The sequence below is a fragment of the Lampetra fluviatilis genome, chromosome 14, assembly GCF_964198595.1.
Source record: "Lampetra fluviatilis chromosome 14, kcLamFluv1.1, whole genome shotgun sequence".
In the NCBI taxonomy this organism is placed as follows: Eukaryota; Metazoa; Chordata; class Hyperoartia; order Petromyzontiformes; family Petromyzontidae; genus Lampetra; species Lampetra fluviatilis.
Window position 1 is genome coordinate 5,406,502 of NC_136288.1, and position 17,173 is coordinate 5,423,674.

The 17,173-nt window shown below is 39.2% G+C and overlaps 1 protein-coding gene across 9 annotated transcripts in view; it reads right to left on the reverse strand.

Annotated features, from left to right (window-relative positions):
* The window catches only part of FAM135A (family with sequence similarity 135 member A), a 97,030-nt gene that overhangs the window by 66,050 nt on the left and 13,807 nt on the right, over positions 1 to 17,173 (reverse strand). For 7 of the 9 annotated variants that reach the window (XR_013637358.1, XR_013637359.1, XR_013637357.1 and 4 more), the window contains exons 4-11: positions 15,644 to 15,783; positions 14,723 to 14,793; positions 10,994 to 11,167; positions 9,345 to 9,471; positions 6,155 to 6,308; positions 4,818 to 4,895; positions 3,823 to 3,872; positions 1,389 to 1,544 (exon numbers count right to left, since the gene is read on the reverse strand). Coding sequence is in view for 4 of the 9 variants with exons in the window: in XM_078862630.1 (XP_078718756.1) it covers positions 1,389 to 1,544; positions 3,823 to 3,872; positions 4,818 to 4,895; positions 6,155 to 6,308; positions 9,345 to 9,471; positions 10,994 to 11,167; positions 14,723 to 14,793; positions 15,644 to 15,783 (950 nt within the window). In the remaining 5 variants the exon portion in view is untranslated. The remainder of the gene's footprint in view (positions 1 to 1,388; positions 1,545 to 3,822; positions 3,873 to 4,817; positions 4,896 to 6,154; positions 6,309 to 9,344; positions 9,472 to 10,993; positions 11,168 to 14,722; positions 14,794 to 15,643; positions 15,784 to 17,173) is intronic. The other 2 variants (XM_078862631.1, XM_078862632.1) reach the window with 2 other exon arrangements.

The following is a 17,173-nucleotide window of genomic DNA, read 5'->3' on the forward strand; positions in this document are numbered from 1 at the left end:
GGTTGAGATGGGAAGTGTTTAGCAGTTGGTTCATATTAATATATTGCATCCAAATTGTTTTACAGTGATGAGAAACATTGATGACAGTTGACTCCGTTTATAACATTATCAAATAAAATACTCAGCTTATAATAGCAGATTTTTTCCAATATTTTAGAGTGCAAATCCAGTTTGTATTAATAGAAATGTAGTAATACTATACAGCACTACATTAAAGTAAAAATGTTGTTTATTATACATGTATATAATGAAAATGGCATGTATCTAAGGAAACCTTAACAAAGCAACACCTAAAACTCCAAGAACACTCACTCAAGCACAGATACAGCACCCAAGCGAGCTGCCATTTTCACTCGCTATCTCCTTGTAGCTACAGCTGCGGTTTTTATATCTGGTAAAGTTACGGTGGCAATTATTGTTGCATTACTGTAATTTATATTCGAATCACCATTGTTTTACGTACAAGTACACTTAACGGTTTTCTTCAAGGCATTTTTATACGATTAAATGTAACTGTTTTGAAATTGTACTGTAATGTTAGTTGTGCTGTTTTTTGGAGGATAATTACGTTACTGCCTTATGTTTGTAATGTATGACAAATGCAACTATGTATTTCAATTGTTAAAGGGAACATGCCACGTCCAACATAAAAACTCCCAAATATTACAATTCTTTGTTGTATTCTCCAAGTTAGCACTATAAGGAGTCAACTGAACTCCTCAATAAAATGTTGAAAAGGAAAACAATAAAGTAGTTTGTATGAAATTAAATACAAACAAAACAATCGCAATACTGCACCGATTCAAAAAGTACCAATCTTATCGCATTAATATACAAAAGTCATAGCTTTGTCAAAACGAGTAAAGGCCAGGCTCAAACTCAAAGGCGTGAGCTGCCAAGCGATGCTGGGGGGTAATGGCTGTGGTTATGGCTGTATTATAGTACTTATCTAACACTGTTAAGATGCCATGTTCTAATGTGCCACGTAAGATGTCATAAGGTTCTCAAGTGAAGCGAGTTGTTGGCTTCAACGTGATAACCAACAATTGCACACACAACTATTTCACTACCAATAATCATGTTTCACAAGATTCTGCACAATCGTGTGCTGAACAGGATAAAAAACGTACATCTTGTCATCCAGAAAATATCCATTACTGGGCATAAAGGTGAGACCTCAATTGTCAAATGCGAGGGGCCTGAACCTCATAGTTGGAAGGCATCACCTTCTCAGGGCCATTCGCAGAAAACATTGTGATGCTGTGCTGAGGTGGCAGTCATTAGGAGGTCACCTCTTAAAACATGACCAAACTCGACTACATAACTCAACCATGAGAGTGGATAACATGCATATTTTAAAACGTAGAGGTGCTGGTAAAATCACATACCCTCATGCAATGGTGCTCCAGAGCAAGACCAGAGGTGACCTCAGGCTGCAGGTTGACAGTTTCGAGAAACTGGCCCCACAGGGACATGAGCAGTGAGCACAGGTGTGCAAGATCCATGTTGATTACCTCGACGAGCTCATCGGGGCTTCGCACCTTCTGCAAACATTCACAGGGGTGATGTGCGCAACACCCTGATTGTCACAACCCCTAAATAATGGGCAAGTGCGCAGGGCGCCACTTGCACACCCTCGTATGAAGTGGCGTTAAATTGGCTTGGACTTTCCAGAAAGCGGTCTCACATGTGTACTATGCATTTGAGGGAGCAATTCATTGTTTCTTTTCTACTCGTGTATAATGTATTGGCTGTATTACACCGGTTATCTTGACAGGCCAGGTACACTCATTTCCGCCCCTGCAAGTTTTAGATTTAACAAAAATATGAAATTCCTGAGTCAATTTGTGAAATGTTACTCTGATGAATATATATTTTATATCAACAGCGAAGATATTATAGAGCATATTTGATCGTAATTTTGTTAAGTAAAATGCATAACTCCACCAGCTATAAATCAATGATGAAGGTGCTATGTATTTCTATTTTCGTTAAACGCAGAATGACTGTCACCTAGTGGATGAATTGTAAAGCAGACATTTTTATAATTTTACCAAAAACGGATGAGAACCTGGTATCATAAAAAAGTCAAGGGAAATGTTCAGGTCTGTTAGTTGAACACGTAGGCTTTCGCGACCAATATCATCCATAATACAGGAAACGTCGTACTCAGATTGTAAATGTTGTGGCTTTGCTCTCCAACACACCGGTGTGCTGTACGAGTGATGAATTGGCATATTCCGTTTACGTGACAAACCTTACTGGTTGGCTGTGTCGGGTGGTGGCGGATTTAACGACACATTTATATATTTATGCGATCTAACCCAAAAAACCTGTATAATGTCTCTATTAGTAAGAGGATATTTGACCGGAACAAAAATTAATTGGATTGATCGAGATGCAGTTAGACTTAACATTTTAAGTCCTTTAAACTAGAAATCCTTACTTTGTCTAATGTGCTTATATTAAAAACCATGGTAAAACATTCTATAAAATAAGGAAAAGTTATTAAATGAATCCAGTGTATCACACTTCCAATGTAAACACTGAAATGACTTTTGCTCAAAAGAACATGGTTCTTAAGGCGGCCTTATGCAAGAGTACAATGCGTGTTCTGCCCCCATCCAGAAATATAAAAAATAAAACAGACATGAGATATGCCAGAGCATCATATTATGCATAGCCCTGTCACTTGACATCAGAGCTACCATATTCAGTGATAAGATGTCTAGGCTGTGCCCATATCTCTTTTGAAGGGCTGGTACACCAGCAAAGTGAATAAATAAGCTTATGGACTTTGCTGTCTTGCAAAGCATGGCTACCCATGTGGGAGATGTGCAGGGAGTAACGGGGTCACTCTCAAAGAGAGCAATGCACACTCAGTCTCAGAAGTGGGAACGCCATGCAGGAGTGGGTCCCACTGTAGCACATTGCCTGCACATGTGCAGAACGACCGAGCTGAGAATTTGAATAGCATTCACTGATTTGGGCCCCGCTGTTGTTTTTTGGGGGGCTATTGATTTTGTTTCCAGTGCATGAGTCTGAATGACCCTGGTGTTTGGTAAATGGGATAGTGATGGCAATGAGGATGTTGACTGCTGTCATGTGCTGGTCCTTGGGAAGCCCGTGTAATTAGGTTTTTGTCTTCAGATTTCTATGTTCAAGCACCAAATGACACCCGAATCTTTACACGGAGTATGTTGACGGTCGACAACAAAAAAACGGTGCTCAATGAAAGTCACTAATGCAAAGTTTTTCCATGCAATGTATTCAACAATGCAAGTTATAAGATAGGCCCAATTGCAATTCAGAGCACAATTTATTGGAAAATAAACGTTTTATTTATATAAAACAGTAACCATGATGAACGTATTTCAGCACATTCTAGAGTGATAATTCTAATGGCATGCTGTGTGCGATTAATTAATCAATTATTAAAAACACTGCTTTAGTGGAAATAATGACTATTCTAATTATGTATACTCAATTATGAAAATGCTACAGACATCTAATGCATGAATTTGCACAATGACATGCATACATATGCCTGAAACAAAACATTGTGTAATACTTGTTGAATTTTTCTAACAGATCCAAATATGATTTAAGCTTGAATGTATGTGGATGAAGAGTGCAGCTAAGAAATCACAAACCTGAAGAGCAATTATAAAAGAATATGAATCTGTCAATTATTAATGTATTTTTACTTAACAGCAAGGCCATGTGTCATGTAAAACCATTTCGGAAAACCAAAAATTTGTTTTAAAACGCTGAAGTAGTGAGTTGAATCCCAGCAGCTTTCATGACGCCCACACAACAAACCTGTATTTCTGATGTGAGCTGCGCCATTCGTGCCCTGATATCAAGGTCATCTGCAGTAAATCAAATAGCGAAGACACGGTATATGACAGTAAAACATTTTCACGAAGCAGATATTAAGTACAGTAATTTTCTTTTGTCATGGAATGTTATGTGTGGGTGTCCAGGTATATGACTAGGATTCATAATCGTGACATGCAATTAACATAGTATATTTACAAATCATTATAAATTATAATTGAGTGGAGTACATATTAGTCATGCAAACGCCTGACCAATAAATCATATAAGTAAAGCAACATAAACATTAAGACCAAAAAAGTGATGATATTTCAAATGAATGGACTGTTATCAGAATGACTGCAGTTTAACTTGACTAAATACCACTATGTTAAAGAAAAATGAAGGTCAGCACGTAATGGGTTGACATTTTTATTATAATTTGTCAGTTGAACTGGACTTCAAAACAACACATTTTAGCTGATGATTTCAGCAAAATGTGGTTTACTGCATGAAGATGAAGATATGGCAAAGACACTAACACCACATACACAAAATCCATGAGACATGAAACACTAGGCATTTATCCACATTGAAAATGACCAACATTATAGTGAAAACAGCAGCCCACACGACTTGGAAATAATACATCTAAGCTCAAAAGCATCAGTAGTTAGCATTTCAAAAAATGGAACCATCTGACATTCAAAACTATTTCAGAAAAAGCCAAAATGTATACATAAATAAAAGCACCACATGCATTACCAAGCATATGCCATTCACATCGACATAATATATACTGCTGGTACATTTGATTAATCTCTCCTTGGTCAAAAATCGTCCACATGGATAATTACCATGCATTATAAATTGATAATCAATGTGAGCCACCAACATACGGTAATAAACAATTTGTCCATTTTGTAGTGATAAGGGGTCATACAATGGAAATTGGCCGTGTATGTTTAAGCCAGGTAATTGTACGCTGGCAACCGTACCTATGGTGATGTCCGCCTGGGGATGAGGACATTTTCTCCGAAGCAAGCGTTCATAGAGAGCCCGCATGTTGTTGAGCGCTAGTCACGCATTGTAGACACGCAACAGTTAACTTTTTGCATTTCATCGATCACATATTAACCAGGCTAAGTGTGAATCTGAGACAGAAGTGCACTCAAGGATGTATTAACCTTAAAGTAAAATCCAAGTGCTCACGAAAACCTAATGTGACTTAATGGTCACTGGTATTTGGCATTTCAGTAAAGAAAAAACATGTTTTTTGGTTAAGATTTCCACTTATTCAATTATTTGCTGAAATGCAAAAAAAAACCTAACTTGATGCCAGATTGTTTGTAGAAATGTCCTTCAAAAATGTAGGTAATGCAGAGTTTAAAGCATCTATGGATTTCTGCCAGCCTCGATTCCTCTACATTTTCTGTTAAGCTACAAATGCTCGAAATATGAATGGTTTGGTCCTATTTTTAAAAGATCATTGTCATCTTTGTATGACAATAACATTAATTAATGATGGAATTGTTGTAAAGACAAGTTATTAGTGAATGGTAATATTCCTTGTGTTGATGACAACGACAATTATATATGCACCAACATTTATGATATGCCCAAGCAAACAAAAATGAGGCCATGCTAAAGAGAGGCTTCCTAGGATTATTTTTTTTATTTGGATATTCAGAGACTGTATAGCTTTCAAATGTTGAGTGCTATGCTAAATGAGTATCTACACTGAGTGTCATGGAAAATGCTATAAATTTGCATTATTACGTGAAAAAGATGCAAACAGATCAACAATGCCATATCAGAAGGCTGCGAATATTTACTACAACTGAGACTGTAAAAATAATGAGCAGATCATCAAGGCTTAATTTTGTAAATACTTCCTTTGCAATTAAACCTGCATTGGACAGCTATATGAATGGTATGTAGGGATGCAAGGGTCAATAGTGATATCCCCTATATTATTTAGCAAAGGTATTAACATGGAGCAACACTCAATCCTAGTAAGCCTTATAGAAGCTAACCAAGCTTGCAAAGACAAAATAACGAATTAAACATTAAGCAAACTAATAACCGAGTGAAAAAAACCTCAAAAAATAATAAGCATTTCTAAGATCTTTCCTGTTATGTGAGTCATGTTTTTGTCAAACACCATTGCAATGATTATTTTAAAGTAAACTTTATTCGGTCTACAAATGATTAAAATTGATACAGATATGATCAACTATATGTTTTCAAAATAGGACATCACATCACAGGAGAGAAACTGTAAAATGCTAATTGTAAGGCATGCATTGATGAATACGGTGCGCATTGATCTTACCTAACTGTGCCCTTTGGGTCTCAGGGATGACTTTCATGATGCAGGCAAAGTAGTTGAAGAGGTTTTTGTAAGCGGACAGGATGGTCCTGCACATTGTGCGGTGCCAGTTGTAGGCATGTTGCAGTGCAGTCTCTGACACCAGGAAAGAGCTACCCTGTGCAACACAAATGTGAAAATTAATTACGCGGCGCTGATTTAACATGCCCAACTCACTCGGCCAAAGTGAAATGTTCACATTTTCTGTAGCCTTAAGGTGTTGGTAAATACTAAAGAACCTAATAAAGTGTTACATTCACTGCACGCACAACAGTACAAATTACCTCCATAAATCAGTGTTTTCAATGCATTGAAGTAATGGGGAAGTAAATTTTTCTTGTGCAGCAGACCAGTAAATGTCATCTACACTTACTGTAATGCAATTGAAATCCTCGCAGCATTGACATTAAATTAATTAGAACACATAACCTAAAGGCAACAACATAGGAATTCATTTCAATCCTCTATGTAACAACTAATGTTATTACATAATAACACGAGAACAAAATAATGTTTTATGTTCTGAAAACAATGTTATATAAATACCTAAGAATTTTCAGGTTCCAAGTATGTTTAATAACAGTTATCTCAATTCATTTCAAGTCTATTATTTCAGGAAGGCCCTATTAGAGGATGTTTGGCCAAATCCATTTTGATAATTATGCTGACAACACTGTAATAAATTGTTGTTTGTTCCTGGGTAGTAAGTGTTATTTCCTACTTGCTTATGCCTCAAAAGTACAGAAAATGCCTAGTTTCCCAAAAACGTTGCTTTTGTGACCAGGACAGTAATATTTTGAAATTTTACTATTTGCAATGATAAAATGGGCGAATTAGTGTCTTTTCGTTCACATAAAGTCAGAAAACAACAACATATGAATCAAATTAACATGTATTTATACTAAATACAAAAAAAATTTTACCCGTAACAACAAAGTTTTTCACTATAAATCCTTTATATGCGTGGCATCGGTTTTATTTTATTATTCATTTCTGTTTTTCTTGAGTAAGAGTTTCATTTTTATCACATTGGTATTTTAAATTAAATATGAATTTATTTTACATTTTGGGGAAAACATTTTCACGAAAATAAATTGTCACGCACAACGAGTCTGTGTGCAAAATGTCAGCTCGATTGGATCACGGGAAGTGGGTTAAAAAACGACCGAAAGATTTGCACGGTCGTAAGCGCGCAAGCAAGTGAACTTAATATAAAGGATTGAATTACTACTAAAGATTTAGACACCACGGCGCACTACCACAGGCGGGACTGGCCACAGTGTGGGGAGGAACAACGTCAAGTGGTAGCCACTGGTGGACCCTCGGAAGGTGCTGATGCCACCACTGCACATCAAATTGGGCCTTATGAAACAATTTGTCAGAGCTGTAGATAAGGAGTCAGCAGCCTTCAAGTACCTTCAAGACTTCTTCCCTAAGTTGTCTGAGGCAAATGTCAAAGCCGGTGTCTTTGTCGGACCACAGATAAAGAAGATCCTGGAGTGCAATGAATTCCCCAAAAAGCTCACTAGTAAGGAGAAAGCGGCTTAAAACAGCTTTGTCGCAGTGGTTTGTGGCTTCCTGGGCAATCACAAGGTCGATAACTATGTGGAGCTGGTTGAGACTCTGGTGAAGAACTACAGCAGAATGGGCTGTAGGATGTCCCTCAAAGTCCATATCCTTGATGCTCATCTTGATGAATTCAAGGAGAACATGGGAGCGTACTCGGAGGAGCAAGGAGAGCGCTTCCACCAGGATATACTGGACTTTGAACACCACTACCAAGGACAGTATAACGGGAACATGATGGGAGACTACATTTGGGCGCTGATTCGTGAAAGTCATTTACAGTATAATCATAAATCTGGAAAAACTACTCACTTCTAAATCTTTTGTAGTCATTTTTGTACGACTTTAGTATAAATACATGTTAATTTTTCTGACTATGTGAACGAAAAGACACAAATTCGCCCGTTTTCTCATTGAAAATAGGTCAATTTAAAAATATCACTGTCCTGGTCACAAAAGCAAAGTTTGTGGGGAACAGTAGCCATTTTCTATACTTTTTATGCATAAGCAATTACGAAATAACACCTACTACCCATGAACAAAAATTGTGTTACATAGTGCAATCATTATATTGTCAATTAATACCCCATGGCACTTCACAATAGAGAACCGAGCTGTTACTTCCACACTACAATAAAGTCTGCTCCAATCCCATGTTACAAAAAAACAGCTTTGCCTTTATACATGAAGCATGCATGTATATGTGATAAATGCATCTTCGCACTCTGTGTAATTGTTTTATCCATCAGTTCGAGCTATTTAATATATTGCATTAAAAACTCAGCCATTTACAATATGTTCTATATTTTTTCAAACTGAAACTATAATCTGCAATGATGTTAAGCATAACGAATTGTGAGTGGAAACATTTAATCAGTACATGAATTAAGCTAGTTGGCTTCTCACATAATGACCATTTGTTAATGTATGTATACCACTTGAATGTTTTAAAAATGGTGCAGAGAAATAATATTTCGAATGTTCTACTTGTCATCAAAAAATCTCTGGTTTATTATTTTTAAGCAGCTCTGTACCCAGAAGCAATGAAACTAAATTTCTAATGCACAATTACCTCTAAAAATGGCTGTAAAAAGTTATGTAAACGAGTGTATTTAAATGTAAAATAAGAAAGTTATGCAAAGATGAATTATTCCACGGCAGTATTAAGGTCTCTTGCAGGATAACGCATTTTGAAAGATACATTGCTCATGCTGACACACACCACGAGGTAGCACTCTAAAATGATACCAAATGTTCAAGTGATAAGGACAGCCACAGAAGTATACAGTGTTTTTTTTTTTACCAAAAACTTCCATTGTGTCAACACTGTATAAAAAATGTTCCAAGTAATGTGTTTTCATCTAAAGCCTAGAAAATGTTGGTTTGCCTTTGGTTTAGCCCTGAAGTAATTTTTCTCATCTTTGAGTGTTAACTTTCTGAGGATGTAGTTTCTTAGATAAAAAAACCCTTATCAAATTAGCAGGTGAAAAAGCCATGCAGGGATTTCACCACTGACAGGCACTGCCAAGTTGGCGGGAATCCAAACACAATTGTCCATTTGATCTTTTCTGGCAGAAGGCAGACTTACGTCAGCTGCAAGCTGCTTCACGTAGCCGGGGCCAAAGAGAATCATCTCCAATGATGGGTTTGTGACTTCTCGATTTGTTGGCTGGCTGCTTTTGTTCAGCCACGTGCTTTTGGGTGGACGTTGGAAGCTGAAAAATCAGATATAAATTTCACAATAATACACATCATTGTTATTAACACTTGACCACTGCATTGTGTAGTATTGTAAAGACCAGCGGTTATCTGGGTAATAAATAATAACAATAATAGCGTGACCTTTCATTCAAATACAACTTTTCAAAAATGTTAAATTGTCACTTCATTTACACATTGCACATGCGTTATTCTGCTTGTAAAGATCTCCGCGAAAACATTAAATACATGCGATTGGAGGCTCATGGGGACGTAATATTTCAAGTCAGTTTTACCACGCTTCATGAAGAAACAAATGACTGAAACATCATTCCAGAATTGAAATATTTATTTCATCTATAAACATTTAATCAACAGGTCCCATAATTTGGTTCACCAACTGGTCCTGCTGCTATGGATGATGTCCTCAGTTATACCAAATCAATCCAGGAACTTTCCCTTTTTCATAATTTGAATGACAGTGTTTACTTCGTAAAGTATGATACAGGTTTCCCTCTGCTTTTGTGTATTAGTGCCAAACCTATTTCTACACAAATTTCACTTTTTGCAGCTTTAATTCAGTCATATGTGGCTATGCGGATGAACGCAGGACAACATTGTGTGCGTTACTTGACAAGCAGCCGTCTCGTGCGGTTTTGCTTAGTGCGCCCTTTTTTTGAACGCATCTCCGGAATAAAGCGAGGGAAACCAGATGTAAAAAACTTCCTTTTTGTCTAAAAGAATATTTAATTCCTGGGATTTATACATTCTTTGCAATACAAATCTGAAATAAAAACGTCCACTCCCTTATATCACGTGTTACAGGTCCTTCCAAGGGTTACCTATAGTGCCTAAAGAAAGTTTTCAGTCAGTATAAATTAGCTGTTAAATGACTGCGATTGCAAACATGGTCAATCAAGGACATTAAACACAAGCTGAGAAGTGTGCAAAGAATCTTGGTGAGGTGCATGCTTGGAATTACACTGATACATTATAAGTATACAAATGGATCTGACAGCAAATACAATTTATATACACCATATTAACTGCTGAGGAACTAAAGTGGACTTGGGGCAGGACATATGACGAGAATAACATGAGAGCGAGAGCCAAAGGAGAGAGGATGCAAGCCAAGGAGATAACACAATGAGATCAGCTTGTGATCAGGAGCTATTTGGATGAATAAATTGCTTAACCATGTGGAATATTGAGGGCTTGAGAGGCCTTTAACCAGCAGTGGATACATCACAATTGATGGTTGTAAAATCTAATATTCATTATGCAATGGAAGTGATGTCAAATGTGAAGTAACACAGCATATAAAGAGGAATTAGGATACATTTTCTGAAAGTGGAGAAAAACACTGGACCCATCATGCCGAACAAGCGGCACTACCCAAAGACACATCGAGGAGCTACACAGCAAAAACAGTGAAAACCTATGCATGAGTAAGGACTGATTGATGCACACACTATTTTGCATTTTACTCAGAGGTAATTTATCAAATTCAGCGAATGGCAATGTCCATGAATGTTTTACCACGTCAGCGGCTGATGCAGCGCAACCAGCGATGCATGCACGCTCATCGACACCACCGACAAGTGGAAATAGTCGAACATGAGCGGCAGGTGGTGGTGCAGCCCTTGCGGCGGGGAGAAGTTCATCTTGAGTGTGCGGCTGCTGATTAGCTGCATGGCCGACAGGTCATCTTGCCTGCAACAGCGCACATGCACAAAATGACACCAAGAAAAAAAAAGGAAAGATAAAAACAAACCCCCACAAAAGTTGTATATATATACACACACACATGCATTCCCACGTGATTTATTTATATCCGTGGGGCCCTTTTAAAGCATTCCTGTACATGCCTGCATCTCCTGCCTTCAGTCAAATGTAATGAATGGGTGAAGGAATGAAGGGTGAAAGCTAACTTGAATTCCAAATCAATAAATGAGTGGAGAAAAAAAAGCAATTCATTTGTTTATATTTAAAACTATAATGAACAAGTATACATCCAGAAAGCTAAACATTGATTACCCTTATGTGCAAATCTATATACGTTTTACAAACGGATTAAACTATAAACAATATCGGACACACATAACACCATGTCATGGAAAATAATACAAACACCACAAAGCTACATTTATATTTACAGAAAATATTAAGAAAATCTCCTTTAAATAAAAAAGTCAAGAAAGTTTATATTGCCCCTTCATACTTGAGGCTAAAAAAGCCTCACAGCAACCGTTGGATTTTTTTTATTTTATAGCAAAATGGAATGTAACTTACACTACATTTACTTGCAAGCTTTGTGTACCAAAGAACCATAATTGTATGTAAATTGCTGCAGCAGTATACCACATCGTGCAATTTATGAGCCAACTTAAGCACTGCCATACAGTTGGCAATAAAAATGTTAGCTGTGTTATGCGTCAATGAATTATGTTTTGATGCCTACACATAGCTTACCGAATGCAGTAATAGCAGGCCACTTTTTTGTTACTAGATTATACTTTGGCTGAGCACAGGCCCAAAGGTTCAAATGCCAAGCGGCCAACAACAAAGAACACTCTTAAGGTTGTAACAGATAACAGTTAACATATTTCTTGAATTGACCACGGCCATAAGAGTATGGGCAAAGAGATGGGGGAGAATTCCCAAGTTGAGCATTGTGTGGGAAGAAGCAGATAGAGAAGTAGATTGAAATTCAGTGCAGTGGTTGAAACAAGTATAGACGAGAATCAACAGTGAGTCTGGTAGAGGAGAAAGCAATGAGTGAAGTTCATGGGAGCAGGAACCAGGGTAGTCGCGATAAAAGAGTAATAAGTGACCGAACACTGGTAAGCGAGTGACTAGAGAAACTTAGTGAGGACTGGATCATCAATTTACCCGACTGCTTTAGGTTGAATTACATCAAGTACAGCAAGGTTCGGATGCGGGTAATTTGCCACAAAATTGCAAGCAGAATTACAACTTCTGGGCGAATTTGTGCTTTGTATAATTGTAACAATTGTTAAAGAAGATGTTGCCTCCTTAGCCGGATTCATAATAAAGCCATCCAATGAGCCATTCCATGACAAGTCAGATGAGATTGGTGTGCCAAGCAGAATAATATTTTTTTACAAAGCTCCTTATTTGTGATTAAGGCTGACAAATATTGATGTTCTAACAAAAAATGAATGTAATTTCATTAGATTATGCGCGAATACACACACACATGCACACATATGACTGAAAGTTTACTGAACATTTTACAAATATTATACATTTGGAAGAATGTTTAGTGTTTCCATGATATTTTCTAACAATTAAATAACTTTTAAAAGTCATAGACTGCAAACTTTAATTACTATATACTATTCTAAGAAAACAATCATGCATGTTTTTGTTCTGGGCCACAGACATGCGGTGGCACATGCGTGTAATGCAGCACTTTGGAGTTCAGGATTGACGATCACAAAGATTTCGTCACTCATGAATTGACCAAACATTGAAATGAAAACGTCCTAAAACGGCCAAGATACTGTTATTTTCACCAACAATTATCAATCTGTAATAAAAGACTGTCAGGCACTGCTGGTCTCCGCTTGTCTTTTATTTAGGTTCTTCTCCGCACCCCGCTGGTCTCCTCCGCGGACCAGCGTCGTCTCGCGTGCGCCCCGCACGCGCTCCCTCGTCAGCTCCTCCACTCTTCCTCACACCCCGCTGGTCCTGATAAGGGACCAGCGACTCCTCTCACGTGCCGCGCACGCTCCTCCGTTAGCTCCTCTACTCCCACACTCCGCACACCGCTGGCCGACGGCGTGCTGAGGTCCTTCGGCCACGTGGCCGATGGCGCGGATCTCTCTCACCACCCAACGTGGCTCAGACTCTTAACTTCCCCAACTGACCCCGATCTCTTCCGGGCTCCCACTTATATCCTTTCCCCCCATGTGACCCTGACTCCTCCCCTTCCAGATCGTCAGATCCGGCTTTCCATACTGCCCTGCTGGCTCCGCCCCCATTCACCTCACCTCCCATTGGAGCCGAGGTGAACGGTGGCCCCTCCCACACGCCCCGCATACCAGGCTCCGCCCCCCAATACCCCGGGCCGTGTGATTGGGCCAGAGCCCAGCAACAACCCGATTTACGCTCGCATTACAAATCTATAAAGGGTAGCCCTTGCCTTTGCAATTAGGAGTACAAGAATACCAAGCAATACTAATTTGAGCAGAGATGCTTGGCCGAGCATGTAATGGCTTTCACCCCTTGCAATTTGAATGTTAATTTATGGCTCACAATTTGATTCAAGATTATATTATTTTAAACCACTGTAGCATATCTAGTGACTGCAGGGTTCACATTAACAATTGCATGCAAACTACAGGAATTAAAATAACAATGTGTTACTCGCTGTTCTATACGTGCATTATGAGTGTAAGAATACATTTTAATTGATTAATGTGTCGTTGACTTAACCGTTTTGTCGCATCGACTTTTATGTGCACTAATTTAAGAAACAAAAGTTATTCAAATAATATTTGCCCTTGTACCATGGAGCAAGTTGTCCCTGCCCATTACCAGTTGGAGCCGCAAGGGTTTCAGTTAACAAAGCAGTCATTTTACCCGTGGGGCATTGCTTGATGCCATTTATAAGGCACTTGCTGGTAACTACCGAGACACGATATTGAACAATTTGGCTCCCTATGCAATAGTGCCATTGTCAGGTTCTATTCAGAGCAGGCAGCTTAAATACAAAGGTTGCGAAGGGAAAAAACGCCACCAACTACACAGCCACCTCGAAAGCCAATTCATCCTGTGAAAAGTCCCTGACGTGTGTCAATATTACAACACCTAAACAGAAAAACAAATGTTGCCTGTCCCTGCAAGAGACTCGCCAGTGACACCTGAATATTTGCACTGTACCTGCATATGAGCACTCATTTACAATGACTTAAAGGAGTGTCCTTTACAGTATTTATGCCCTGCAGGGAGAGAGCTAAAATGGATGGTAAGGAGGTGGGAGTGTTACCATTTTTGCAAGAATGGTGAGAAAGCAAAAATATGAATGCAATGAAATTACTGGTTTGACCACAGTGGGTGGGCACTAATGTTGTTCTTGCAAAGTACTGAGTGTGTACACGTTGTCACGTTACCACAAGTATACACGTTACCACCAGTATTTTTTTTCTCGTTTGTTTTGTTGTCGGCTATTGCGGGCTATAAAAGTCATCACCAAGTTTCAAAACAGTTTAAAGTGCTAGGACGAAACTGCTGAATACTTACGCAAAGTCTCCATCCGTGAAATACAGATCGACCACAATCTGGAAGCACACATCATTCAAAGATTCTTGGACCTGAAAATGAAGCAAAGTATGGCCAAACGTGTGAATATCAAATTGTTTAAATTGCATCAGCATTCTTCAAATACAATACAGAAAAAATGATGTGGCTTACATTTAAAAAAATATCAAATGAAGCTGGGTGATCTAGGGTAATGGAATGTCCATATTCAAAAAGTCATTAAAGGTTATACCTGAAATTGGCCCCAAGATAAACTTGGTCGAATTCACTACATGGGTTGATAAAGAATGTGCTTTTCTAAATGAAATTTTACACATCATTAAATAATACATGTTAACTTTTGGAAAAGTAAAATCTTTGTAAGTGGCCTGCCAAGAACCTGAGCTTTCAGTGAATGCATTGATACTTTGTTGCTTATGTATTGCCGGCTCCCTTTATGAATTATTCATTAGTAATGAGTAACATTTTATTTTGGCATGTATACGTTTTCAGCAGGTGCAGCGGATCATGCTCATAATCCAGCTATTTCGAAGCAGGGCCATGGGTGCGAGACACACACACACCTGCCTGGCAATGAGATGGTTGGGGGGTGGGGGGGGGCAGTATAGCAAGTTGGATGCCGACAGGTTGGGACTGCAATTAAGAAACCAACACGCCTGGGTATTCTCCAGGTATTGCTGGTTTCTACCCAAATAAATAATCCAGAAAAAAATAGCCAAACATCCAAGTTAGAACCATATTCAAAATGTGTACTGGGACTTAGAGGATTTCCTGTGTAAAGACATACATTGCTAAGTTATTATAGGCCTTTTAATTATTTTAAAATGTTTTAAATTACACATAGCAAACCATTCTACTCTCGATTATGGAGACAAGTTATTGTCCTTTAAACACTTTTTTAACCTTTTTGCTGTCCACGAGGAGCAGGGCTTTAAGGAGAATGACTTCATTGAGGACGACTTCTTCATTTTTATAGAGGATTAAAAATGTCTTGCTGCAGACCAGGTTATCATGCACCGAGGCAGGAAAGATGAGTTCATTACCTGCAGAAAAAGAAAACCTACATGTTACACGATGCAACTGTACAGTACATCAAACATCCCATGCATACATGTAGTGAGTCCAACTGAGTCGCAGGCGTTATTCTTTAGAGGCAACACATTTATTGTAACACGCATATACAAAGCGGTAACTGCCCCTTTACCAGATATAGCCTAGGGTGGTGACCACCCAGCTAACTACACGATACGTAGGAGTTACAGCTACGAAGAGTCAGACCCACACTCGGGTCCCCGGCCATGTGTTGATGCCTCGTAGGACGTAGAGCTTCCAGCTTGTAGAACGACGCGACCCCGATCCCTCTCAGGGACCCACCTTATATCCTCCCTCGGCCCCGCCTGCCTTCTCGAGCGTTCTAGCTCCCTCTCGAGAGCTCTCCCTGGACACGTGATCACCCCCTAGCCCTCCCAACCTGGTGCCTTCTCTGTGGACACTACAGATCACGTGTCTATGGGGTCAACCAGAGTGCCATGGCCCGGGGCAACCCTGCCCCTGGGCTGACACTCTCCCGCTCCCCCTTGTGGGCGCTCGCACTACACGCCATGCGTGGTGCCTACGCTATCCCAGTGCTCACCAAGCCCCGCTAGGGCTGGTACTAAACCCACCTACGGAGTGTACGCGATGACGGTGCATTGCACGCCGTGCTGTGTTAGAGCCGGCCTCACACAGCAATCCACACGGTGCTGTCCGCGACGTAAGTACATCGAACACCACGGCCCTCCCGGGCCAGCACCATACAGTGAAATCCCCAATACAAAAAAACTATAACGTCACAACATTGCGTTCAATGCACTTCTAAATGAATGCATGATTAGATCAATATATTTAAACATACTGCCGTTGTAAAAAAAAAGAACCACAAAGGGCCAAAGCGTATTGATGTATGCCTGTGAGCTTGTGAATTTTACACCCACCTACATGGCATGAACATGTCAATTGCAGGCAGTACAGCAAGTAATTTTCTGGATAATGTGCACATTTTGAGTATTATCCACTAAGAGTAGAGAGAAGAGGTCTCCCCCCCTCCCCCGAGGATATCCAGTTTGTAATATTAAATAAATTATCAAAACCGAAATTGTCCAGACATTCATACCCTTTGGTTCTTCAGTAAAGTGACGTAGGTATAAAATAAAATAAACCACGACGTTTCGGGCGCAACACAAGCATCCATCATCATGGACGTTCCGGGCACAACACAAGCGTCCATCATCATGGATTGCTGCAGTCACGAAAGGTTCAAATCAAGATTGTCCAGACATTGCACAAATTATTGAACTGAAATTGAGACTTAGGCTTTGGTGGGAAAACAAGCACTGTAATTATCGTGACTAACATATATTTTAAAAAATGCTGTAATGAGCATAACCTCATTTC